This window comes from Nylanderia fulva, unplaced genomic scaffold, assembly GCF_048542155.1.
Source record: "Nylanderia fulva isolate GAGA-0341 unplaced genomic scaffold, ASM4854215v1 Scaffold12, whole genome shotgun sequence".
Classification (NCBI taxonomy): Eukaryota; Metazoa; Arthropoda; class Insecta; order Hymenoptera; family Formicidae; genus Nylanderia; species Nylanderia fulva.
Window position 1 is genome coordinate 4,997,993 of NW_028189409.1, and position 27,952 is coordinate 5,025,944.

A 27,952-nucleotide genomic window follows, 5' to 3' on the forward strand; every position below is an offset into this window, starting at 1 on the left:
ATCTATGACAAATCTTTTCTAAATCATGCTCTATCGGCAATTATCTCACTTAGATCGCAAATAGAGATTTTTAAATATTTAGAGAAAAAATAAGAGAGATGCCCCTCTTTCTCCGACACGTTGCATCACATTCGAAGAACTTGATTCTAACAATAAATCGTATTTCATGATTCAGTACATGAATAACGAATAGTATTAATAACGTTGAATAATATAGAAATAGAAACAAAGTTAATTACACGAAAAGAAAGATATTTTATATTTAAGCACCACAAGATATATTTTACATTATTTATTGCCAAATTACACACCGATACTGCATTTAACATTGCTAAATTATTCAAGTACTTCGAACATGATTCCGATCGACGAAATTTGCTATTGCATCAGAGATTAAACGTGATTAAACATACATTTAATTATATGGACAGAATTTAAAAATTTCAAATTTACACATCCTCATCCATTTATACCCAATGTTGCGAAATTTTTATACCGTTCGTGCAATTGATTTTTGCGAACAATCTGCATATTCGAAAGAAATCTGTTTTGATTTTTTTCTTTATTCATGGAGATAAAGTTTCAATATTTAGTTCAACGATAGTAGGAATAGCGATACGTTAATATATTCGTGAAGTGTTCAAGTATCCGACACAAAGGACTCTCCGGGTATATAATACAGATTAAGGATATTTTTTTGTTAGTTTCGTGTCGCGAAACTTGTCAAAGCGCCAACATCTTCGAATAACGTTTATAATATAATATTCAACGTAGGCATATAAAATTTGAAATATTAATAACATAATGTTTCCTTCTTGAAACGTAGTTATACATAGATAAACGATTTTTTTTTGTCTCTCTCTCTCTCTCTCTCTCTCGCGTACGAATCGCCATAGCGAGAAAGACGCCTTAGAAAACTACTTTGGCACTAGAATCCACGTAATCATTAAGTTTTAAGCGTCGACTCGACATCCTCTGAAACGCCTATAAAGCTAATAAAAAATGCTCAACATTGTGCGCGCGCGTATACGTGTCTATATGTACGACGTGCTTTATTTTATTTATTACGTGTGAATTTTCCTATGTAATAATACGTATATACATTCGACGCATGTATATGTATACTGACTTGCCTACTAAGTATATGACTGTTTAGAAATGTCTCACATTCTATGGAATTTGCTACCTATAATATGAAGATGAAACTCGAATGATTAATCTTGGATCAGGGATAGATTAGTAAACTCGTAGCAACTACGAAAACAAAGTTTGAAGAAAGCAAATTTCAGCACGAATTTTGGGAAGGAAATTTCATTTAACTTTATTATCTTTTACGACACACGTTTAATCTTGATAAACGCGCCAAGAGAAAAACTTTTGTCTTTGTTTGTTCGGTTTAAGATCGTGAAAAATAATTTAAGAGATAATTAAATATTAGATACATTATGTAAATAATCTAAAATAAAATATAATTAATAATTAAAGCAATTGATTTATATAATTATAAATATCACATATATTTTAGCACCGAATTTTATTTCGAGGATTAAGATGTGTCGACACACATTTTCGCGAGAAGAAAGGTATCTTAATGAGCGAAAACAGGAAATTAGAGAGGTGGTTCATGACATGAGCGTTACATATGTATATGTATATCTTCTAATATCGTTAATGTTGATCTCGCGAAATATATGATACTACTACGTCACTATCACTAGTCGAGCGATATTCTGTACTACTGCCTACGTGAAATTGATGAAAGGAGGATTCTCTTATTCGTAATGTTTTTTTGATTACGCTCGTGATCGGCGTGTATCTTTCATTTACTGCCCACGTTAACGTTGCTCATTATCACTTGTTTGTTTCGGTCACGAGAAGTTCTCCATCGGTGCAGACTAAATAGCACAATCCATATAAAAAGAGTGTCAAGTGTCACCTTAAATTGTCGTCATTTTAAACGAAAGAAGCGAATTTTTTATCAATATATATAATGAAAGAATAGCATCGCGTGTCTGTTTCTATATGTTACACCTCCCGTTATGCGTTCACAAAAAGAGAAACGAGTCATTATATAAATGATCGCGCGGAAATATTGAATAGAGAGAATGCTATGGAGAGGCAGATAGCATTTATAGAGCGTCTTTTCTTCCTCGGTTATATACGCTAATAAACGCTAATCCTTCTTTCTCGCATATTAAATCTTCCTCGTCGTACGGGATTAGTAGCTAGGTATTCATACTTAATCGATTTGGATTCGCGAGATCGTAATGATCTCTTCGTCATCACGGTACGGTTTTCCTTTACATATAAATTCGCTATACCAAGTAATATAATTCCTACAAGTGCACCATTAACCGCGCATTCGCTGCATTTTTCGTCAATATAATCCCTGACTTAGTATCTTTCGTTGCAATTTACCCCGAGGGCGAAGTTGCATTCCGACGACCGAGTCGAAAAACAACGATGTCTGCCCTCTCTTCCTCCTCTTGCACCCTCTTTCTCCTTTATTCTTCTGCCCATTAACTCTCCTTTTCCTCGATCGGGCTCACCTCGTTCTGCAGCAGCTCAAACTTGGGCGAACTCAAGTTCGGTAGCATGCTTCTGGTGCTCGTTTTGATTTGACTGTACTTGTTGTAGATGTCGAGCGACTTCTTGCGATCCATCTCGAGCGTCTCCTCGATCAATCGCGGCGGGATGCTGCCAGCCCGTTTGTGACTCGGCACAAAGACGCTACCTTCCGGTTTGCGATCCACCGTCGTCGTCGTCGTCATCGTCGTCGTCGTCGTCGTCGTCGTCGTCCTGTTGTCCCCCTTGTGCTCCGGCGTCAGCGTGCCGTTACCCAGTTTACGCTGCTGCTCCTGAAACGCGTCCTCCTGTACGTCGTCCTTCAGCAGCGCGCCGGTTATCACGGGCTTGTTGCCCTCCGTCTTGCCGGAGAAATCGTTGCTCAGAGCCTTCTGCTCCATAATCTCCAGCTTGTTCGGCGTCGTGCCGTTCACCTGAAGATTCGGATTCGATCGCACCGCGTCCGGCAAACTGTTGATCTCCAGCGTTCCCTCGCAGATCGCCGCGCTCACGACGTCTTGCAGGGACGACATGTTTTTTGATTTTCCAAAGAACTGCGGCTGCAAGCGCACAATTTTCGCCTTTCCAGAATCTTTCGCGATCGATTCATGCATAACATACATGCATAATACACACATATATATATATATATATATATATATATATGTACATATATTATTATATTAATATATCATTATATCTATATATATAATTAACATATACTCTCAATATATTATAAACATTTATTTATAGTCATTAAACTTAAAACGCTTGAAAAAACCTGATTCCAAAAAATATAAATTGATAAATCGGCAAAAAATATAATTGATGACATTTTTTTGTTATCGATAGAATTGATAAAATGTAACAATACGAAAAAACGATTCAAAGAATACTCTCTCCATCTACTTACACTCTTGTCTTCATCATCCTCGCTGGTCAAGTTTCTGGAGTCGTCCAACAGTATCTTCTCTATGTCCGGCGATTTGTCAAATTCCACCCATTTGGATCGTCCCTCCAGCTTTCTCGATAGTATATCATAATTCTCAGATTCGTAACTACCGCCGTACATAGGATAACCGAGATTGCCAGAGTCGTATTCGACCTGATTGCCGTAGCGGTAACTCGGATTGGCCGAGCCTTGACTGGATATCGAGAGATCCGATTGCGACAGACCGGTATTAGTGCTACCGAATAATCGTGTATTTTCGAAACCTGCGAAACGAGGAGATAAAAGGACGAATGTTAGCAGGTGTAATATATCGCGGGTGCATGGGCGTCTGCAAAGGGGGACAAGAGAGGACATTTGCCCCGCTAGGAATCGGTAAAAAAATTAAGCATATGCTCTTCTTTTGAATAAACACTAAAATTTATTTGCATATTTAATATAAAAAAATTAATAAAATAAAATGAGGGAATAGATATATTGAGCGATTGACCTAAAAAAATTAATTAAAATATATTAAAGATATTATACAATTAGGTCTCTGTTAGTAAAATATAAAAATAAATCTTACGATGAGTCATGTGTGTCTATATAACTAATTTCTATATTGATCGGAAATCATTCCAATTGAACATATATTTTAAACGAACAATGATGGTCTTAAAATAATGTAGAGAACAACGCATTATGATTACAGCCAAACTAAAAATTATAGATCAAAAAATTGAAATAGGAAAGTAACTCACAAACAGTGTTGACAGGTGTCATCTTTCTTGGTTATCTTGTATGTGTGGTATCTGGATTTCGGATGAGATTGGAAAGGAGTCTACGTTAATATATATATATAGTGTGTATGTGTGTGTGTGTGTAATTGTATAAAAAATAAATTTAGAAAATTAAGAAAGAACAAAAATAAAAAATTAAAATTATGCCTCCTTCTGGAAAAAAATTCTGCGAATGCCCATGCGCATCGCGAGAATAATTACCTGAAGATCTATCGTCTGGTATCTCCTCTCTGTGTACCAGAGCTTGTTGATCGGTGATTCCGGCCGTCATGTCATCGGAAGATCCTTTGGTACCTTCCGTCTCTTCTCTATCATAATCCGGTTGTACCTCCACCACAAACGAGCATCCACTGTCCTTGTATCCTTTCGATGTGGGTTTGTTATCTTCCATTGTTATCTGAAAGAGAACATCGTCATAATGCGAATTATAGAATGCAGAGCTTTTTCTCTAATAATATCTCTTGAGAAATAATATTCCACATAATCCATTTTTTTCTAAGCAAAAAATTAATGTATTTTTTTAATAGAGGCTTGTTTTCTAACTTATTATTAAAATGGGAATTCATTTTAGTTTTCTGAAATTACACGCAAAGAATAAGAGATTTATATTAAAAAATAGTATACGAAATAAAAATGATTAAAACATAAAATATTTAACGTATTAAATAAAAGGTACGATATTTAATTTATTAAATGAATTAATGCAAAATTGTTAGTAGCTGGATGAAATTAAAATAAAATGGAAGAAAAGAAAAATGAAATATAATACGAATTATTTAAAAACTAAATCCGGAATTCCGATATTACATTCGAAGCTTATCACTCTGGTCAAACGTTTCAAATTCTCCCACGAAACCTCGTATGATGTATCTAACCATTTCATTTCTTTTTTTTTCAGCGTGGGCTCTCGAATTACGGACACGAGTCGGCTCCACGCCTCTTCCTTGTTCAAAAGTTGGAGCGCCGTGTACAGGTACGTACGTGCGCGCGAAGAATGAATTGAATGAGAGCGCGAGTAGAGTGATTGGAAAATGAAAAGGTATGTGAAACTGATGGAAAGAGAAAGAACGTACGCTAGGCGCCGCGAGAGAAAGAGAAAATGAGGTGTAGACGAACGCGAGCGATCTCGAAGAGAGATCTCAAGGATCCTCGACGGGAACAAGCCTCCGTGAACAAGACGAGGCTTTAAGTAGGACGATAGGTGGGGGCAAAATTGCCCGGTAACCTCCGACCTTACAGGGTCGGCCAAGTTCGATAATTACGAATCCACTCCCTATCCCAAAACGAGTTAGTCCCCGACCCGGTTTATCCAAGCTTCGTCAATAGAATTTCTACGACGCTCTTTACGGTATATCTCGCTATTTAGAATACAAATTTAGAATGAAGAAAAATCTGTAGGAATATATTATATATTCGTAGAATTTTTTTTGCGAAAACATTACGTACCGCACGTTCCTCCGTTTCTACGATAAGATGATTATTCTTGAGCGTAAGAGTGATGATATTTCCGTTTGCATTTTTGCCTGTATGGTTACCAGAAGTAGTATACTCCATCATCGCCGCTGCCGGGGCGACATTTACGTCTTCCATCACTTCCGTTTCGCATATGTACCGGGGCAATGCTTCTAAGGTATCCACCAACTAAAACGTATAAAAATATATGATTATATTTGAAAATACGTGGAAAAGTTATGATAATAAAAAGTATATATGTATAATATTGTACACGATTATATCATCGAAGATTTAAATTTCTGCACACATATAATATTTGCAAATTAATTATGGATGTAGAGCAAATATTTTGTCGCTCTTACTATGTATTTATATACCTACATACTTTATTATACAAATACCAAATTGAGTTTTTGACCGTATAACCATTTACGTAAAACAATACCCTGCGTTTCGAACTTAGTTTATTTTTTGTTTAACGGAAAGGTCCTCATTTATTTTCAGCATAAAACAGTCCGAACAGAGCATAGTCGTAAATCTGGAAAAGCGGTTTTGCGACGCGAACGCTCGGAAGAACGACGCGAACTTTTCGGTGATACGGTAGAATTTAGCGCGGCTAAGCTATATCCTTCCTAATTTAACGAAACAAGGAGAGGAGAGGAGAAAAGAGAAGAGGAGAAGAACTCCTCGTTCAGTTTTTTATCTATCTCGCGTCAGTACTCGCAGCAAGTAGACGTAGCTGATCGCGTGTATACGCGCGCGTTCACCAACACGCGCAGATGCACGCCGGTTACGTCGTTCTCCGAGCTGCTTGTGCCAAAGGGTACTGAACCTGACCCAAGGGGCATTGCTCTTGCGCTGCGTTTCTCCGTTCCTTTTCTGTTAGATCGCTACACACACCGGTCGTCACGTTAGCCAAAGCGAGCAGGTATCATTGCTCGAGACTCGGCTCGGTACTTCGCGGATGGCAGCCGAAAACACGAAACGCGACATATGCGAGCGAGCCTGCATCTTAGATCCGAACGAAACCGATCGTACATGTTTTTCCTATACATTTTCAGATTAGATTTCATTTATTAGATTAGACTCGCTCGTCTATAAAATTCACGGAAAAATTAGCTCAATTTTAGCTGTGCCTAAAATTTACTTATCATATCTATTTTAGCTATTGTTTAACGGAGAATTCTATAGCTAAAAAATATTAGCTAAAATTTAGGCATGAGAACTTTTCATGTGTAATATTTTCCTACATTTTCAGATTAGCTAAATTTTAGCTGCGTACCTAAAATTTATTCATCATATTTTATTGTTTAACGGAGAATTCTGTAGCTAAAAATATTAGCTATCACATAGCTAAAATTTAGGCATGATAACTTTTCATGTGTAATATAGAAATAGCTAAAATTTAACTATGGTAGCTAATTTATTTTTGTGTCTTGTATTCAATGCGTAGAGATTTGTGAAAAAGATTTGACGATATAGAGCTTATTTAAAGAATTTTTTGGCAATTTTTTTGTTGTTTATTTTTTATTTATTTAAGAAAAATATTGGACATTTCAGTAGGCACAATCTAAGAGAACGTTGTGAATTTTGACCGCTTCTTCTGTTTCATATACCTATACATTCGAGCCTTTCACCTTTCGCGAATCGACAAATAAGCCGGAAATTACATACTGGATTTCTTAGAAAATCGTGTAGCGACGCATGAAATTTATTTTGTTCAAATTTTCAGAGAAAAAGCTTAAATCACAATTCGAGCATAAATCGAGCTTCAAATTAATGTGTAGAAAAGTAATTTGAATTTTGTGAAAGAGAGAGTGCGTAACGCAATCTATTTAATATAATAATCAGACTCGAAAGATGAAAACATTAGATAGAAAAACACTTATAAGGTTACAAATAATTCATATTAAATGTAACTTAACGGATAATCAATGCTAATTTATTAAATAAACGTAGAATTAATTAAGTTTCCGATTTGCATCGCCGCGCTTGGGTGCTGCTATGTTATAGAAACTATACTACTCGTATGTAATAGTAATAAAAAGTCTACGAAAAATGTTACGAAATTACGAAATGTTACACACACACTCTCTCTCGAGCACTTATACGCAAGATCTTTTCCAGGGAGAAACACGATTAAAATATTTTTTGTTTCTTATTATTCTTTTTTAATTTTAAAAATTCAATCTTTTTCTTATTTCGTTATTTTTAATATTTTTATATTAAATAAAATTGCAAATATATTCCAGTGTGTTTATTCAGGAGAGCAAATGCTGAATTTTTCTACTGATTCTAAGGGGAACAAATGCCCCCCTGCAGACGCCAATGCTTGTGTTAGGCTGTTATACTATTATACGAGCAGTCGTATAGTCGCTTCTAGCAGACATTCAAGTACGCACTAAGCACTCAAGGACATTCGTCGCTTTGCGTCTGGCTTTTTTGCTAACACCGTTAGAGGTTGCAGACGGTCACGACGAATGACGGATATTTATGTGCGAATGTTCTAGTGGTGATTATGATCTTTTGATAGATTGTGTCGTCGATAGATGACAAGATTCTTTGCTTTTTACAGCGAATGTCACACTTGTTTAATTACCGAAGGAATATAACGATGAATGATCGTGGAGAAATGACGTATATACATCATCACCCACCTATATATTATACTTAAAAGTTCAAAGGTCAAACGATTATCATACATTAATTTCGACAATGTCAACTTCAAAGTGTTAATTTTGAACAACTGAATCTCTTTAGAGATTCTTCAAACAATTGGCACATTAGATCTGCAAAGCATCGAATCGTTTAGAATTAACGTGTTCCTATATACTTTATGAGAGATAAGAATTCTTATCATAAATATACGAGTCCGATTGTATCGTTCGGAAAGATATATCAAGTATAAAACACATTATGAGAAAAAATAGACGAACAATTTAACGCCTGTTTTTTTCAATCGCGATCATTTATTTCCAATCTCCTGCCTGTTTCATTTATATATCTGACGGGAAAAAATGTTGAAGAGAGAAGATTGAGCGACGAGGAATGTAGCGACGGATAGATCGCGCATTAGTTGAGATGCCAAAAGTAGCGTGGACATTCGATTCGTGACGCATCTTTCTTTTGACGATACCGTTAGAGGTCCCAGACGGTCAAAATGTGGTTCTAGTCTTTCTATGCCATAACAGATACCATGGTCATACAAATAGAAAGCCACGAACGCCGGGATAGACGCGATCTTGAATATTATTTCGTCATCTGTAAAAGTAGTCTAGACTCTAATTACATCACGGTGTGTCTGCGAGCCGATTGAACGAATCGGCACCAACCGGTCGTCGGGGAAAAAAATATACGATATAAATTTATCGAAAAAAAATCTTACAAAAATAATCAATGCAAAATTAATCGAATTAAATTAATTAGATGTCATGATATTACGCTACACTGTAAAAAAATATGTAAAATTACATAATTATGTAATATATTACATATTTTTTTACAGTGTAGATATACAAAATATCTAAAAATTATCACATAATTTTATATTTTTTTTATAAATGTGTTTTTAAATATACAATATAATTTTTTTTCTTTAGAAAAATATAATTATTTGTCATATCATGCCGCTTAGTTGTTAATATTATATTTGATATTACATTACAAGTCTTTCTTTTAGAATTAGACTCTAAAAAAGTTATTTAAATTCCGTAATATTATACTTGTGCCTCTGCGATTAGTAGAAGCCGAAAGATCAACCAACGGAAATATTTCATCGTCGAGGTCAGGCTCTAATACGTCATTCGTAATTGATTATGAATGTTTGATGCACCAAGGAGAGAGGAATGACGGCCTCGTCTTTCGAGAATTCAAGGTTCCCCGATGTGATTTGCACTTATATTGAATTACTTCCGTGTTTTGCTTACATAATATCATTATATATTATATATCACGATAAATAATGTCGAGCTATAAGAAATAAATTGGTTTGGCTTAAAAATAAAAAGTTATAAATTAATTTAAGTTATTTTTATAATTAGAAAAAAAAATGATATATATGTGTGTGATAAGTTTATCTCTTACTCTTTTAAAATTCTCAATTTGACTCAAAAAAGATCGTACATGTCATAAAATGTATGTTCTTAAAATTACTTTCATAATTTTTATAAATATAAAATACTTAATATTTTGAAAGTGCTCTGTATGATTTACGATGTAAGATTATTTATGACATACAAAACTAGTATGGAAAGAGAGGGAGATAAAGAGAGAAAAGATATTTATCTTCCTTACTTCTTTAAAATAGATAAGTATTATTTTATAAACAATTTTTGCTTTAAAATTTTAACTGTTAATATTTTATCTTTTTTACGTCGCGTCATTTATTAAGAAAAGAAATAAATAAATGAGAAAGATTGCGAAAAGAAAAAATGATAAACAAAAACAGCCATCTTTCAAATTCGCTATTGCTCTAATATAATGTTTCTTTTATTTGATTTTATTATATTCCCTGATAATTATCACAATAATAATTATCGGATAAATATTTAATTATTATTAACTATACCATGTTTATTATTATTTACCCAATAATTATTATTAACTATTATGTTTTATTATAATAAAGTTAATAACATGATTTGTTACATTGTGAAACAAATTTATTCGCGTCTCTTTCCTTCGCATAACGCTTACATATTAATGTCAGTCGCTTTAGGCGCTCATGCAACATTTATGGCCGACAGCAGAGTTCCAGAAAAGACAGCCACGGCAGATATGAATTGGCTACTCGAATTTGTTTGACCTTTATGATAAAAAGCAATGGCAACTTTGGCGAACGGTACATACAACGGGCTTTGAGACCCATCTTTCTATTTTCACACAAGCGACTCGAGATTCTTAGGCGAAACATTTCGTACATCGAAACAAAATTTAATGCCATTTGGCTGCGAGAAGCAAAACTGCATTTAGTTGGAAAATTTCTGTATATTTAAAAGGATCGTATCGCGGAAGAAAAATCACGAGATTATAAAACATTTGAAACTCGTAATATAATAATGGTTTCAATAATCTTCCTTTTATTAAAGAAATTTAAATATGATATCATTTTTTAAGGCTATAGCTAGAAAATGGTAATGTAATATTTTTCCTTAGAACTACTCGTATTTTTTTTTCTTTCGTATTGCCATATCCTTAGAGAACCTTCTTAGAACGGATTGTGATTTTTGCGATACGCGAAAGAGAGAAAGCTGCGAATAAAGCTGCAATTTCGGAACCGCGTGACGGTCAACGAAATAATATTGACATAGTGCTGGCAAATGAACAGAGATCTCCTTATGGTTCGTAGTCGAGAGATAAGCTAATCTCTATCATAGTCTGGTACGCCTCGCGAACATAAGCAAACAACGGGCCTTATCACTTTATAACGACTACGTCATTCGATAACTGCGCTTCGTTGTTCCGTGCTAAAAACCTAAATTTGCGACTATGCTGTAGTGTAGTGTTTCGCGATTGTCTTGAATATAATTAACTCTGAAAAAAATTGCTACAGCCATAATATTGCGACTATAGAGTCGTATGTAAAATCGTATTTATATTTTTATCACCTTTTTATACTATATATAGTTTCATTACAGAATATCTTATCAGAATCTTATCAGAAAATATCGCGCAGTTAACTCTGTAAAATTGAATAGAAAAATCATACGAGAATAAATTCAACATAAGAAACGGAGAGAAATAATTTTTCCAACTATTATATTTTTCTAATTAAATTTCATTTTTTCAACTTTTCTCTACACTCTGTTATTTATGTAATCAAAGTTATTATTTAATTTCTAATATCGTATAATAAGAGATTGTTAGAAAATACGATACTACAGCAAAATATAAAAACGTAGTGCATTTAATTAGACGAACTTTAACTATTAATAACATGTTAGAGAACATAATTAACGAGTTCGATAATTATCGTCTAGCATCATCGCAAAATTGAGATCCATCTAAAAGAATGGAGTTGATTTGCTCGTGATGAAGAGATTCTGTAATCAAAGAAGAAAGAGAGGGGGAAGAAGCGAAGAAGGAAGAGTGTGAAGGTAAAGAAAAAGAGAAAAAGAGATCGAGGGGGAAGAAAAGGGAAGGGGAGGGAAATAAGGAGCAACACGGATTGGAAAAAAGAACGAAGGAGGAATAGAAAAGAAAATAAATAGAAAAAGGGAGAGGGAACGAAATGGCGAACACACATTTTTCTCTAACCATACAACCTAATCTCATACGTTTCTCATCAACCAATTTTTTGATATTGTTACGTCCATCGTGAAAAAAATCATTTAGAAATAAACATTTCTTTGTAATTTTGACTAATCGCGGTTAAAACTTATCTACGTATCGTCCGAAAGAATTAACTGTAGTCGAAGATAAAGGAGAAAAAAGGAGAAGGGGAAAACAGAGAGAAAGAGAGAAGAAAGAGAAAGAATAGAGGGAACCAGGGAAGAGATGGATAGCAAGAGAAGAAAAGAGAAGAGAAGGGAGGCGATTGCCGCGAAATAATCGACTATCCGAAAGGGTCGGTGGCAAATAACTATAATTTCTTTTGGTCCCGGCTACAGTCGAGGTTTGAGCGGAATGGACAATACGTAGGATAAGAGTAGAGAACCGCACAGAGTGGAGGAATGAAAGAAAGAGAATAATAATAATAAAAAGAGGAGAAAAAATCAGGACGAAGAGGAGAAGAAGGAAAGAGGGGAGAGCAGCCTTATATCGCATCTTCGACGCGTGGAAGCGAGATGCGAAAGAGAGAGAAAGCGAGAGAGAGAGAGAGAGAGAGAGAGAGAGAGAGGAGGATAGGTCCGCCGGCGCGCGCGAGGCTGACCAGAAGAAGAGAAGCATAGAGAGAAAGAGAAAGACGTGGTGGGGTGAAAGCGGACCCAGGCGCACGAGTGCAACGACCCCTTCTGTTAGGTCAGCCACCCCACGGACGCGATACGGCCGCGAACGAGCGGGTCCAGTCGCTCGGACGGACCCGCGTCGAGAGAGAAGGAGAGAGACGAGTATGTGGACGTACAGCCGAATAAACGGGTGGTTAAGCGAAATGCACCCATGTGCACGAATGTACACGGCCGAATAATAAGCAATCGCGTGCGTGGATAGACCCGCGAGGAATTGCACGAAGCGCGAGGAATCCTGCATCACGAGACCGAGTTCACGTCAACGAGATCATGAGAGATGATGCGCTGGAAGATTATTCACGAATCTCGCGTACGATCGATTCTAGTTTAATATCTAACGCGGGATTATTATGCTAAAATCGTTATGGATCATTTATATTATATTCGTGATATAATTCTATTTATAATAAAAGACATGTTTTTGAAAAATTCGAAAAGACTATTTTTCTTGAGATGTAGTTTAAAGAATGTTAATAGATTAATTTTTTTAAATGGGGGGGGGGGGAGAAAATCACCCTGCGTTGATGAAGAAAAAACATTGCGTCGAATAAATGTGAGCGTGGAAGAAATTTGACGCCACTTTAGAGAAAACTACTTGCTATTAGCGATCGGAGATTTAGTTCAAACCTGACACGTGTATGATGGTGCATTGAAATAACTCGCTATCAATAAAGGTATCGGAATGAATGGATACGACTGCTCTATTGAGAAAATGATACACGATATGCGGCAATATCGAAGAATCCTCGATGCAACATGATCTAGAAATCGATTGAATTCCGTATAATGCTCGGATAATATGAAACGTCATCGACGATATACACGAACGATAAATAATGCTCTTGATACTTCATATTTCAAATTACAGAATTTCTCTCATATATGTTATATGTTGCTGCATTTTAATTGATCCTTTCCGTGTCTTCTTTCAATTCCATAGAAATTTTCAATTTCTCAATTTCACGCAGATTTTCAATGAACAATCGAAAACATATTTTGAGAGAAACGAGATATTGGGGGAGAAGGAGAAGCATTGTATTTCCGGTGCTACTTATGTTTGAATTCAAAATTGTCATTTTTTTCTTGTTATTTGTTTCTTATATTATTGCTTCGTCGAAGAATATTGACGGGACACAATTGACATTATAAAAATTGTCTTTTACATTTGTTTCGCGTCTTATAATGCAAGTTGAGACTCTAGGGAGAAGTACATTTCTTGTCACGACAAAATGCATGTCACGATTCATTTTCGTGCTTGAAAATTTGAAACTTGTATAATCCATTTATCACGAATGAGCTTTCTGATTCAATATACTTTTTCCGACTTTTGTTACTTGGCCATAATTAGACGCAAAACTAATTCATTGTTTTCGAAAACTAAGTTTCTTCCTTCTTTCTGTTTCATTTTTTTTTTTTTTTTCGGAAACAGCAGGCAATTAAATTCTCATATATTATATTTCCATCTCGTTTCTCCCTTATGCATACAACGTTACAAAGAAATCGCAGCAAAGAGAAAAGACAGAGATTTTCTCGTTTATAAATAAATAGATGAATAAATAGAGCAGGGCATCGTTAGAGCAAAGAGAGAGAGAGAGAGAAAGAAAGAGTACCTCGATCCTGCTAGAAGAAGAGGTCATTCTTGATGAAGAAGATGAATTTCTGAGAAATCGCTCATGTTCTTCAATCGCGTCGAGCTTTTAAACATCCCTAAAATAGCCGATAGCTAACACGGTTCATTCTATTTTTTGCGGGGAGTGATGCGTGCCGTATATCGGCCAGACTCCGACTCCAGTCTCTCTCTCTCTCGTCCTCTCCCTATACGCGAAGCGGCAAACGATGTCTAGCGGCGTCGAGCGCCGGTCGCAAGAAGAGCGAGGGGAAGATCGACCAACGCATAGGGGCAATCGAGGGCAACGCACCCAGTCAGCCTTGGCATGAATTGAATCTAGCAATGCGAAAGTAAGGTTATAACCGGCGCATTAAAACGCCCGGTGACCTAAACTTGCCTCCTCCTCGAGAGTTCGGCTTCGCTTTCTCGCAGATTTTATTTTAGCGTCTCGCGCGTCATTTTCCTCGCCGAAATGGAAGGGAGGGGGTTGATCGGGACTAGGTTTTCGCGGATATATCGGGATACATCGATTCCTCGGATGCGCCGGTTTAAAGCACAGATCGCTTTCTCTCGCGTATATATATATATATATATATATATATATATATATGTTTGTGTGTGTGTGTGTGTTCGACAAAAACGACACGTTTAATATGCATATAGCCCGCGCTTGGAACAGAGTTTCGTCTTCGCGATTGCAAGAGGCGATTGGTTCGTTCGAGCCAGTATGAATAAATAGTATGACTCACGGTGAAAGTATGTGGCGCATACATTACTTTTCTTCTCTTTTTCAAAAGTCGTCCGCCTTATCGCAATGCAAGCTAATACAATATTGCAGTTAATTGCGAGAGAGAGCGTTTTTTTTTTTTCGATGTATTCGCTCGTGTTAGGATAAAAGTAAACAGCCGTCCGCGACCTGACGATTGTTGGATCCTTTCGAATTTCGACACTGCATTCCAAATTCTCGATTAGCGAATTATTATTCAAATTAAACACTTACGAAATAAAAAATTCTTGCTCGCTCTAATTTAATTCTTTTAAATATATATAATTGATGCAATGCAAAAAATATTACGGAGACATCAAACTTTGTATTTGCAAGCTAATATACAATATATCAGTTAGTTACGAAAGAGAACATTTTTTTTCAATGTATTCGCTCGTGGTAGGCTAAAAATACTTTGATTGTTTGATACTTTCGAATTTCAAATGCAAACTGCATTTCAAATTCTCGATACCGAATGATTATTCGAATCAATAGTTTGCCAAATAAAAAATTCTCCCTCGCTCTAATTTAATTTTTAAAAAATATAATAACGTTGCGATGCAAAAAATATTACAGAGAAATCAAACTTTTAGCGTTGCACTCAATTTGCATAAATTAGCGCAAAGACAAGTAAAAAAGTTCTGTGTTCTCTCTATTATTAAACGCGTGTTCCGCGAAGAGTGATCAATAGCCAATTATACTCGTATATAAGAAGCATTTCTCGATGGAAATAAAAAACTTGGCGAACAAGCGCGACACTTTGTGAATTTATATATCTCGCGAGAGATAATTTAGCGATACATATATAGGAAAAAAAATAAAAAAAAAAAATATCCGCGACTATGTAGGTTCAGTCGGAGAATGAATCATTTCTTACAGTATCTAGCGCACTCTTTATCGTCTCTTTAACGCGTATCTGAAAATATCGCGACAGTACTAAACCAACCGACGAGTTGAAGCTAAAAAAAGTATCGACACGAGTCGCAGAGCAAACCGACTATGCGTAAACAATGACACACTTTCTCGGCGCTCTGTCGCTATCGCTGTATGCAGCCATTCGCATACGTTGCACATGCACAGTTGCAAAGTGATCATTCCGACAATTATTGAAATCCCAAAGCCCGTATTCGGGAAGCTTATAAAAGGTTTCTCTTTGCTTTAGCTATTTTCTCTTTCGCTCGTGCGAATCGAATCAAACGAACATGTCTGCGTCTCTCGAAGAGCGTGCAAAAATTACAGCGAAAAATAATCATTCAAAAGTTCTATACTTCAGCGCGATCGCGCTTTTATATCGATTTCCTGTATTCAATAAAGAATCTCTGGGGGGAAAAAAAAAAAGAGAGAAAATTGCTCCGAAAATTGTTCCAAACTATTTCTAGTCGAGTAGAGGCGAAAAAAGAGCTTCGTTATAAAACGTTGATGATCAAGGAAAGCGAGAAGATGCAGGAAGGAGCTGCATGTGTCTGTGCATGTGTGACACAGAATGTAGACGCATAGGCGAGAAGCGGCGAGAGACGTGCGGAAGCGAGTGCATCGAGTATAAGTGTACATATGAAACACTGTGTGTGTGTGTGTGTGTTTGAAGAGAGAGAAGATTGCACATGAGAACAGCTGTAGAGAGGTAGAGAAGGAAAGAAAGAGAGAGAGAGAGAGAATGAGTGACCGCGGGATGGGGCGGAATGCAGGGGAAAGCGCGATTTATAGGTGGTGCGAGGACACAACACGCACACATCCTTGCGAATACGCAATAAGCGTTAGAGCGAACTGGGGTGGGGGCTAAAAGTCTAGTGGTGGGGGCAGCGCGGTGCTTTTGAAAAAAGCGCAAGGCTTTAAGAAGGCGCGTCGTGCCCCCCACTACCGAGTACTACGCGGGCAACTAGCGACTGGCATAGACAAGGGAGAGAGCCCGCTGGCGGCTCTACTATTATCGGAAAATTTGTAGTGCGAGTTTGCGGGAAAATAGGGAACGCGAAACTCTTCCGAGAGTTCTCCCGCGAACGAGTGAGAAGTGCTTCGGAGTTCTCGGAGAAACGCATTATGTACGGCTTGAAATTTGATATTTCGGAATGTAATTTAAATTTTATTTTCTTTCTTTTTTTTTCTCTTTAAGAGCACCTTTCTTCGACTTCGATACGCGAGGCTACGAAAGTATACGAAAAGTCCTTTTCTTTATTACACTTGCTTTTTGCGTTGTAGAAATTCGTTTCGTAGAAAAACCATCTCGCGATACAATTCGTGTATATATTTCACGGTAAATTGAATTTCTTTTGTGTATCGAAATGGAAAAACGTTTGATTTTTTTCCATTTCATATTTGGAAATTTTTCCTATTTTATATCTGAAAAATATTTTCTCACAATTTTATCAAAATTGCATTTTCTCATTACACATGCGTAAATTACCTAATAGAAACTTAAATGATACTATACAATTTTGTGATAATGTGCCCATAATGGAATAAGTGAGCTTTCGTGGTGCTGAAATCAAAATGGTAAAATACAGTGATGTATGTGAAACACATCAAAATGAAAATACCGTCGTCAATCAGTGACTATAGAAATATATAGTGAATCTATATGTATCTAAATAAATAAATGCTCTGTGTTTGTGCATCTCTTCACTAATAAGTTTGCGATTGATTTTGGTTCATCGGTAGCAATTGCAACATCTGAGAGGCTTCGAGAAATCGAGATATTTGTATGTGAATATAAACTTGGCTTCTAAAATTACGAAACATGTTCTCTTTACCACCCTCATTTTATTAAAAAAAAAAATATATATATATATATATATATATATATATATAACTTGTAATAAAACGTAGAGTTTAAAATAACGGTGAATAAATGAAGGAATTGCAATGTCGTGTATAATCTTTTAAAAACATCGACTCGAAAATCTACTCTCTCGCTTTCGTTGTGAAGAACTGTTCGGCCTGAATTAATTTGAATCGTTCATTCGCTGCGCAGCTTTGCTTCTGGTCGTTCTCCAGTGCATTTAATTCCGTAGGGACACGTGTGATCAATGAAAGTTTCGCTGGTCTGTTTTACTCGGTTCCCGATGTACGTTTCAATCTTGATTCGCGGGATAAATTTTTTATTCGACCAAGCAGAGACTCTACCGAAATATTATTCCGAGATTCTACATGTATTTCTGTATACTTCATTGAAGATTGTTCATTGAAAATAACATCGGCGTATTTATAGTATACGATTAGTCGCGAATGTTTATTTATTTCGCGCGCAAAATAAGAAAGAAATTTTACATTGTAATTTTTTTAACGCTTTAATTTTACGAAATAATTCATTAATTTAGATTTAATTTGCTCGATTTAATCATCATTTCAAATGAGCATCAATAAATAATATATATGTTAATGCTTAATTAATATTGCAATAATTGTGCAAAATACTCAATGTTACAATAATTGTGCATTTGTACAAAGGAGAAACATATTGTAAACTGCAAAGGTACATATTATATTTTACACGTCGTGTAAACGGGCACAATCGCGCCCGTTGCTGCATCCGAAAGCTGGAAATGATTGACCGCAATTTTATTAGAAAGTAAGCGAAAGAAGCGACGAGCGGGAGACGAAATTAGAGAGGCGGACAACCTGCGATACTAATGAAACCGTCGCTCTCGGGAAAAAAAAACGGATTGCCACGCATGGAAAGCCGGTCCGGTTTAATTGCAAAAGTCAAACACACATCGTATGCAACTTTCACCAACGTCTGCGCTTATGCCCTTTTGCTTCGCAGACTCCGGTTAAGAACGAACGGAAAGAAAGACGCGTATAATATTATTTCATTAGTCGACGAAGCTTTCTTGATCAACGCAGTGTTCAATTTTCTTTTTTGCGCGATGGCAAAATTAATTTCTCTGCTCAACTTGCGCAATTGAATTTCAATTTTGGAGAAGAACGTCGATTCTACTAGTGTCTTAAATTTTGTTAGAGAAAAATACTGCTTTTATCACAGAGAGAATTTTCTCTTAGAATTTATCCTGAAAATCGTGGAATAATAAAAATATTAACATCTATACCACGATAAAAGATATGTTTGATTAATTTTACTATGTACATATTAATATTTTTTCTTGTGCTAAATAATCAGAGAAACTCTTATAAAATTTTTCCAAATTCTTATTGCCCAACGATTACCATGATTTTCAGGGTAAATTCTAAGAGAATTCAGATTCATGTAAAATTTATTACCATTATTAATAATAATTAAAATATAATTTTTCTATACGTATAAAAACCTAATACGATTAGAAAAAATTTCTGTAAGATATTCTATTTGATTGAAAAAACGTCATTTTTTGGAGGGAGAGGAAAATTTTGATATATTATTTTCAAAAATTATATGATCAATAACATAACACATTGGATGTAATAGATTATTTTCTACACGATATATCGCGTTATATCCGTGTATCTCTCTCGTTGCAGCTAACAGCGCGCTAAAACACATCGGCTACATAATGGAATGTACTCTCCTTTCTTGACCTTAGCGCGTCGACAAATTTGCATTCGCACGCCGGGGCAATATTGGAATAGGACGAAAACAATTGGCGATAATTATGCGTCGCGGGACAAATTCGGGCTAAAGCGGTCGTTATCATCGCGTTCGCGCGTATACGCGAAAATTAAAATCAGGTCAATCCCACCCGTCAGTTCTCGCGCCAAGCGAGACGTACGGTATTTTTGGCTGAGTCACATACGCACATGCGTAAATAATAATAATGTGTGCTCGCGCCTACATACATAGATATATACAGCGATATATAATGCACGCGCGTTGCAACTTGCTTGCGTTCGCCTACACGCGCTGTTTGCGGCGTGTACATACAATAAATACATATACATGCATATGTGCAGTTCGAACAATACTATAATGCACCCGCGACCGTCGATCGGTGGGCAAAGTTAATGGATTCTATCTAACCGTAAGCTCGGTAAACGCGAATTTATTGGCCACGTGCACGCTGCGTGAACTCTCGTCGGCCCATTGTTGCAATTCCGCCGACGTAAATGCAAAGGTTGCAAATACGACGGAATATATTTGAAGGAATTTATGACGAAATTGGAGAAGCGTTTATGCGAAAAAAATATACTTGTCGTCTTTCACTCTATCGTTAATCTTTTTTTTTCCTTTTGTCATTAATTTAGAGCTCGCGAAATTGTTCGGTCAAACTTTTTCGAACGCGAGTTAATTATGCGAGAGGTATGAATTTTAAATGAGCTTGCGCGCGCGCGCGTTACGGTATTTCAGCCGGAGATCTTATGTTAGCCGGAAGGAGAGTCCACCGGCGAAAAGGGTTAAGCGAGACGAATGAGCGCAACGCGGCGCGGCCGATGTATCGCTATTAAATGCAAAGCGTTATAACGGTACGTCTGTAGCCATAGATTTCGGCTCCTCGATCCTCGCTTTTGCGCGCGCGGATCCTTCCTTCGAGCCGCGTGCATTTTTTTCGGCGGAATCGCGCGCGAGAGACCGTAATAAAGGAGAAAAAAAATTCGAACGACGCGAGAAAAAGAGTCACAGGAAGTTGCTTCGCGGCCGATAATCTGGGCCGAGTTCCGTAAATGTCCGCCGTGTATCCTATTACGGCACAGCTTCAAGATTTAAACCAAGGCCGATGGTATTTGCGTGGTTACCGTATTATGTAAGCTAATCGAGCATGCATACGAGGATCGAACAAGCCTCGTACACATATATACATGTATATATATGCATATATATATATATATATATTGATTGTATTAAAGTTCATAACGCTGGCTCTCGTATCAAGCCGGCTCGTAATTTCCTTCCGTGTGAAGTCGAGTTTCGTACATATATTCGCGCGAGATTTAGATCGTGAAAAAATCTTGTTCGGATTACCAGTCAGGAAACTTTTCTCGAGTGACAGTTTGAAAAGTCGCGATTACTGTATAATTAATATGGGTCGCGATATGAATATGTATAACTCTATATACTTCGGAAAATGCTTTGTTAATATAATAATATATATTATCATATGTATTTTAATATGATTTTATTTTATATATTTAATATTATTATATTTTAATGCGCGACTTTTACTCGACTTTTCACCCTATCTCTTGCGTAATCTGGATGCTTTTTTATTTATATACATTATAAGTCATAAGCGTCCGCAGGAAGCAAGGAGGGTAAAAAAGGTACTTGCTCCCTTTGGAAAATGGAAAAAAAATTAACACGTTACCGATAAACACTGGAATTTATATATATATATATATATATTTAATATAAATTTAATATAAAATATATTTAATATATATAATATAAAATTATATTAAATATAAAATGTAGTATATGATATAAAAAATAGATTTAATATAAAAAATGAATATAAAAGAATGAAAAAAAGAGGAAAAATAAGAAACAAAAAAATGGTAATTATGTCCCTCTCCGTAAAAAAATCCTACGGACGCCCATGATGTAAGCTCTTCGTTGAGGAGAGAGAATTGTCAAAAAAGAATCGTTAACTTACGTCCTGCACGGAAAGAACCTCCGTGGCAGCCTGACCGAGAGCATTTCCGGAATGTGGATGCTGATGTTGGGGCTCATCGATATCACCGCGGTGACACGTGTCCTTGTCCCAAGTTAAACCGTTGCCGGTGTTTCGATACTTTTGCCACACATGCCTGCGAGTAACACACATATGCATGTTAGAAGAAAAGAGGGGAAAAAAGAAAAAAGGGAAAAATCTCGCACACCACGCTGACCACGCGCAATTAAAAAAAGTAACTCGGTCAGTGCTTCGGATCCCTTTCGCAATAAGCAAAGTTAGCATACCTGACGCCAAAGGCAATTCCCAAGGCGATAATCAGCGGTAATAATGTCGATATGCATGCGAGTAAAACGGTCTGCATGTCCGAAAAGTTGGCGAGGATACCTGAAATATATATAATGACCATAAAAATCCTTGAAGCGAAAACACGATAATAACTTGGATTATTTTACTAGCTGTGGCGAAACGTGGCCGCGCGACCGTGATGAAATTTTTACGATTGTCACACCGGTGAAGCTTGTATGCATAATATGTATTTTAATGAAAGCGCGGATGTAAATGCATAAATCTATGACAATAGAAAGCTTACAGCGCCAACGTTTTGCTTCCACCTCCGGTGTATCTCTCTAACGCGGGATGAGAATTATAATTTTTTCATTGTCTCCGTGAGAGATATTTTTCACTAACAATAAATTAAATATGTATCCAAACAAAGGGATTAAAAATTCAAAAATTAATAAATCTGAAATATACGAGAGAGAAAGATATCATATCTCATATCATATGTGTCACATATATTTCTCGAGGGATTAAATACAATATTTCCTCTCGCTGTCAAATTCTCATCACGAGAAAAAGATATCGGCTAAATAAAATGAATTATTATTCAATTCCAGAAATGTATATATTTTATCATTTTGCTACCCGGGGCTGGATCAACTATTTAAAATGCATAACTAAATTAAAATTCCGGGCGCCCTTCATCGAGCATTCATGCCTTCTTTTATAATAACGCAGTACTTACCGTGCTCCAGCTCATCATGCTCGACCAGGTATTCCGTCACGTTCTGGACGTGATGGTGCGATTTGACGGTGGTCCCGGGATCTCCCGTTGCTACCGTGGACGGATTATTGGTAGTCGGATGTGACGTCGTCGTCGTCTCGGCGTTAATCGCTGCCGCGACCACGGTGGAAGGAAGGAACGTCATCGACGTGAGATTCAGCTTCCTGGCTGTCCTTTTGGCGTACGTTGTACGATTGTGTGCCATCGTTTCTGCCATTTTACTCGTGCTTGACGATACATCACCGGGATATTTGCCGGCTAAACGAATTCCGTATCGATCTGGAGGATGAGCGAAACTCCGACTCTTGGCTGGTCTACGTTGAGTATTTGGTCTCTCGTTCCATTATACCTCCTTCTTTTACTTCCTCTTTTACAGTATTCTTTTTATTATTATTATCGTGTTCAATTCTAATGTCTTCGATTCAATTTATCGCGTTTCACTGCGTTTCTCTTTTTCTTCCTCGTTTCGGAGATGCATGGAAATTGCTTGCCGATCGATTTTTTAATATGTATTGCGAATATATGAGTTTTGCATTGTTATACATGTATGTATGTATACGTACAATTGCTCAGGCACGTCGTTTCATCTCGATGATAAGCTTTTACGACAGACTGGCGTATCGTTGCATTCTCATTCGTATTTTGCCTCAAGTAACAAATATCGTCAAATCGTCGTGTTATAAGAACATCTAAAGAGGCGATATAAAATCTCTTAAGTTCAAATCTTTTCTTTACATTGTCGAAAATGCCATTCTCTAGCGATTTTGTTCTTTTATTTTTCTTTCGATAAATACGTTTAAATCATGTTGAAAAAAATTTACGCTCGAAATCATCTTCCGTTATTTTCTTGGCTTCCTTTTTCTCGTTTCCCTTATCGATATTTGTGCATGGCCATCGTAAATATTATTCATGTACGAAGTTCATTTTCGTTCTTCTGCCAGATCTTGACGTGTCACTGCAACATTTTATTTTTAGTTAATTAAAATAATTTGCATTAAAATTGAGAAAGAGAGAGAGAGAGAGAGAGAGAGAGAGAGATTATTCTTTTGAATGACATTATAATTAATGTATCTCAAGTTGAGAGATGTGCGATATATTTTTCCAATTTATGCAAACAAATAAATAAACATATTTATATGCGTGAAAAGATATGTAATAAAGATATAAATATTTCTGCTATTTTTTTTAATACGAGATGATGAAATATGCATCCTGTCGAAGGTATTACATAATCACCGAGTGAATTATAATGCATAAATTTAAGAGTATAATTAGATCACACGAGTAATTTTCGAGAGTTTAAATAACGGAATAATCTTTCGACTGATTTTACACACACATACCAGGAGAATCTTTCAAATCTTGAATCATAATTTTTCACCGAATTTTCAAACATTTGATAAATAAGTTTCGATATAATAATCTATTTGTAATTCCAAGAAAATTGATTAATTTAAAAAAGCCAAAGATTCGGGACTCCTTGCGCAGGTATATAACCAAGCTTAAATTAAAATTCCGGAGTGCATCTGCTTGGTGCATTATGTCAGTCGATGCATCATACGCAAAATCCCGGGCGACGATATTGCTCGTGCAAATAAGTCGCGGTCGTCCATCGCGATAGCGTATTCAATGTGTACTCGATACGCCGTGTGGCGCGTATAATGTCGCCGTGCATGTGCGATATATATGCATACACGTCGTGGCCTATTTGACGGAGTCGCGTCTCTCGCGCGCCGTAAAGTGCATGCAGCGCATCGCGGCATTCTATGCAACGGGGGCAAGGTATGCATCAGGGATAAAGTTCAATCTAGCGTTAAGCGTACTTATTCTTCGCGCGGCTCATCAGGACTCGAGCGATAACACGAAATTATCGCGCTATGTATCGAGTAATTCATATACATAAAAAATATGTAGAAATTATATGAGACTATATTATTCAATGTTCTTGAGATCTCTTATCAGACTCGTTAAACGATTTCGCGTCCTGCTCGAAAGTTGGATAACGAAGGATTACCATGAGCGTTCGCAGAATTTTTTCCAGGGGGGCACGATTAAAATTTATTTTATTTTTGTTCTTTCTTAATTGTTTTAAAATTTAATTTTGTTTAATTTTTATTGGTTTAAATATTGATTATGCGTATAATAAATTCCGGGGTTTATTCAAAGGAGAGCAAATGCTTAATGTTTTTACCGATTCCAAGAGGGGCCAAATGCCTCTCTCGTCGCTCTCTGCGAACGCCCATGGTTGTTACGTAAGTTTGCCGGGGCTGGTCGTGTCGCGAGAAAGATTGCGTCCTAGAGATGGGAGAATGGGGCGGGTGCAGGCGCGATTCTCGTCTGGATGGATCGTCATAAGCCGCCTTCTCTTCTCGCGAGTGACGACCTCGTCTCTTCTGGCGAAACGGCCGTTTCTCATACGCCTCGTCTGCATCGGTGCAATGTCCGATGAAAAGGGGAATGGAAGAGGGGAGGAAGGGGGAGGGAGAGGAGAGGAAGGAGAAGGAGGAGGCTGCAAGGTCCAGGACCGCAGTTTGGGCGAAGTCGTTCAACACGTCATGGCAACTCTCTTCTAGATTCTCCTGTCTTAACTCTCGAATGATCACGATGCGTCCAGTTAAGCGTGAGAAAGATCGTAAATTTTCGCGACGATTTTCGAGATATCAATTGCTTTTCCGGTATCTCGTCTCGATTAATCGTGTCGATTAATTAATTGCAAATTAATCGCTTCGCGTACAAATTTTTCACTTCTTATCTATGTACTATTTTATAGTATTCGTATATTTTCAACTTTAGATAGATGACAATTTTTATTGGAATGACAAATATGATAATAGAACAATATATCATAAAGCTATTGAGATTCTCCTTTCTCTCTGATCCCACTTGTTTTCCGTTTCTCTGTAGGTGGGTGCAAGTATATGCGTATAATATAATTGAAAATGTGCTATTGAAGTTATATTGTTCTATTATTAATTTTCTTGATGCATTAAAATATTAAATCTCCCATTTCTCGCTATTTATTTTGAAATACTATTTCATATTACTTTCCCGACGATTCTACATTTTTAAAGTAAATTATTGCTTTGAAAAATCGACATTGCATTTTTTGTATTTCTTTGCCTCTTCACTTTTTTAACTGTTCTAAAAAATCACAAAATTTAATAATATAAAGATTGAGACACAAGAATATTAAATCATAAATAGATTATCATCTAGCGGACAGAAATTACATTGTAACACACATAATATGTAATTGTGATCATACCATTGTGCGAGAGTTATTATTTTCTGATAATTATAGTCGCAACGTAGTGGAGGTTTTGAACAGCATTTTCGCACAAATTTTGATTGTCAAAAGTGGAATAGGATGCAACTCTATAGAAGGAACTTTGTTTGACTTGTAATCTGCCGCAAGCATTCAAAGTGTATTCACTTCGATAAATATATTATCCTGATTATCTATGGATTTCTTAGAAAAGAAAATGCATTTGCTTCGCTAAATATTATCCTGATTATCTATATGTATTTCTCAGGAGAGAGAAATACTTATTTAATAAACTTACCTCTTTAGTCAAATTCTTCATAGTTTATGCATTTTTTAAAACAAAATCGTATTCTACCGTTCGAGAATATTGTAAACGAGTGTTTTAAACTTAATGTGAAATTAGATAAAAAAATAGAATTTAAATCTGAATTACGAATTTAGATTTACAAATTTGTCTCGACGCGCGTTTTGCACATACCTTTCGGACATTAAAATATATTAAAACAAAGTTTAATGTAAATTTAAATTGACAATGCAACAAAAAATATATTTACATCGATTGACCGCTATGAACCTTTATTTAGACGAATCCGAGTGTCGTTCAACGATATAGTTACGTAAGTCAAAAGATTTCCTGTATGCGAGCACATCGTAACCGAAAAAAATACTATTCAACTCGAACCGTTATATTGTTCCTGACCTTAGAGCCTTTGAACTTTTATCGAACGCACCACAAAGATTCCATCTTTTCGCGTATCCATCCGGTGACCTTTAAGAACGACGTGCAAAGGAGAAACGCAGCAGGACAATTAAATCTACATCTAATGGAATCTACGCGCTTTCGATTTATCGTCCAGGGGACAAGGGATTCGTCTCTAAAATACTGGATAAAGATTCGTGATGCGGCATATATACGTACCGATTACGGTTTCCATTTTCCGGAATGCATCCGAATCTCGAGCTTTGCGACCCGGACGAGAACGAGGGACGACCGGATCCAGAAACCGGGTCCAGGGAGTCTCTGCAATAACGATCGGACGCCCGAGTACCTCGTCCCGGACAGCCGGGACGACTAAATTACGGGGAAATTACTGGCACGCACCTTCGGTTCGTAGTCGTGGTAGACCTGACACGGGTCGTGAAAGGGAGGCTGCGAAACTGCGAGATGAGACCACGGAGCGCAACCCTCTGCTGCGCGCGCGCAGCATCCCCGGAATCACACGGAAGCGCAGCCTGGCTAGATCAAAAGGGTAACCCTCGGGACCGCTTGTACTCGTCGAGTCGATGTCGAGATATTCGCCCGGTCGTTTCCGGCTTCTTAATCCTTGTGTTTTATTCCTGCAAAAGTACAGATTCGAATTACTTATCGAAGACAAATTTCGAAAACTCTCATATCTCATGATAAATAATTTTAATATTCTTTACTTATATATATATATATATATATATATATATATATATATATTTGTACACAAGTTTTTGATCTATATATTTATCATTGATCTTTAAAATTAATATTCAGAATAACCTTTCGATATAATAATAAAAGGTTGCATAGTAAAAGTTAATTGTATAAAAAGAATATATTTTTCTATATGTATATGATATATTAAGGTTATTACATGACATATATGTTGTATTTACTTTTTAAAGAAAAAGTAATTTGTTGCATAATGTTGAATTAATGCTTTTCCTAATAGACATCTTACCATGAACGTTCGCAGGATTTTTTTCCACGAGAGAGAGGGAAAAATTAAATTTTTCGTGTTTCTTACTTTTTATTCTTTCTTAAGTTTCCTTATTTTGTTATTTTTATTTTTTATACTAAATATGCAAATAAATTCCAATGTTGCTTAATTTTTTTACTGATTCCAAGGGAGGGTAAATACCCTCTCTTGTCTTCCTCCCCTTGGATGCCCATCTTACAGATATTTTGTACTTTTCTTTATAAATATATATCTTTAATATCACGTATTTTATTATTTATTCATTAATAATATCGTCTCATACGT

The 27,952-nt window shown here is 36.4% G+C and overlaps 2 protein-coding genes across 2 annotated transcripts in view; one reads left to right on the forward strand and one right to left on the reverse strand.

The window, feature by feature from the left end:
* Positions 1–27,952, forward strand: part of Pym (partner of Y14 and mago) — a 144,863-nt gene that overhangs the window by 114,534 nt on the left and 2,377 nt on the right. Inside the window, exon 3 of the mRNA XM_029308081.2 lies at positions 5,195–5,269. Coding sequence (XP_029163914.1) covers positions 5,195–5,269 — 75 coding nt within the window. The remainder of the gene's footprint in view (positions 1–5,194; positions 5,270–27,952) is intronic.
* LOC114935279 (uncharacterized) lies at positions 861–27,120 on the reverse strand. The gene is made up of 8 exons (XM_029308059.2): positions 26,860–27,120; positions 22,637–23,630; positions 21,897–21,996; positions 21,592–21,745; positions 5,743–5,937; positions 4,498–4,693; positions 3,479–3,780; positions 861–3,125 (listed from the first exon to the last, which is right to left on the reverse strand). The coding sequence occupies exons 2-8, from the start codon at positions 22,890–22,892 to the stop codon at positions 2,520–2,522; spliced, it is 1,809 nt and encodes a 602-aa protein (XP_029163892.1). The 5' UTR covers positions 22,893–23,630; positions 26,860–27,120; the 3' UTR covers positions 861–2,519.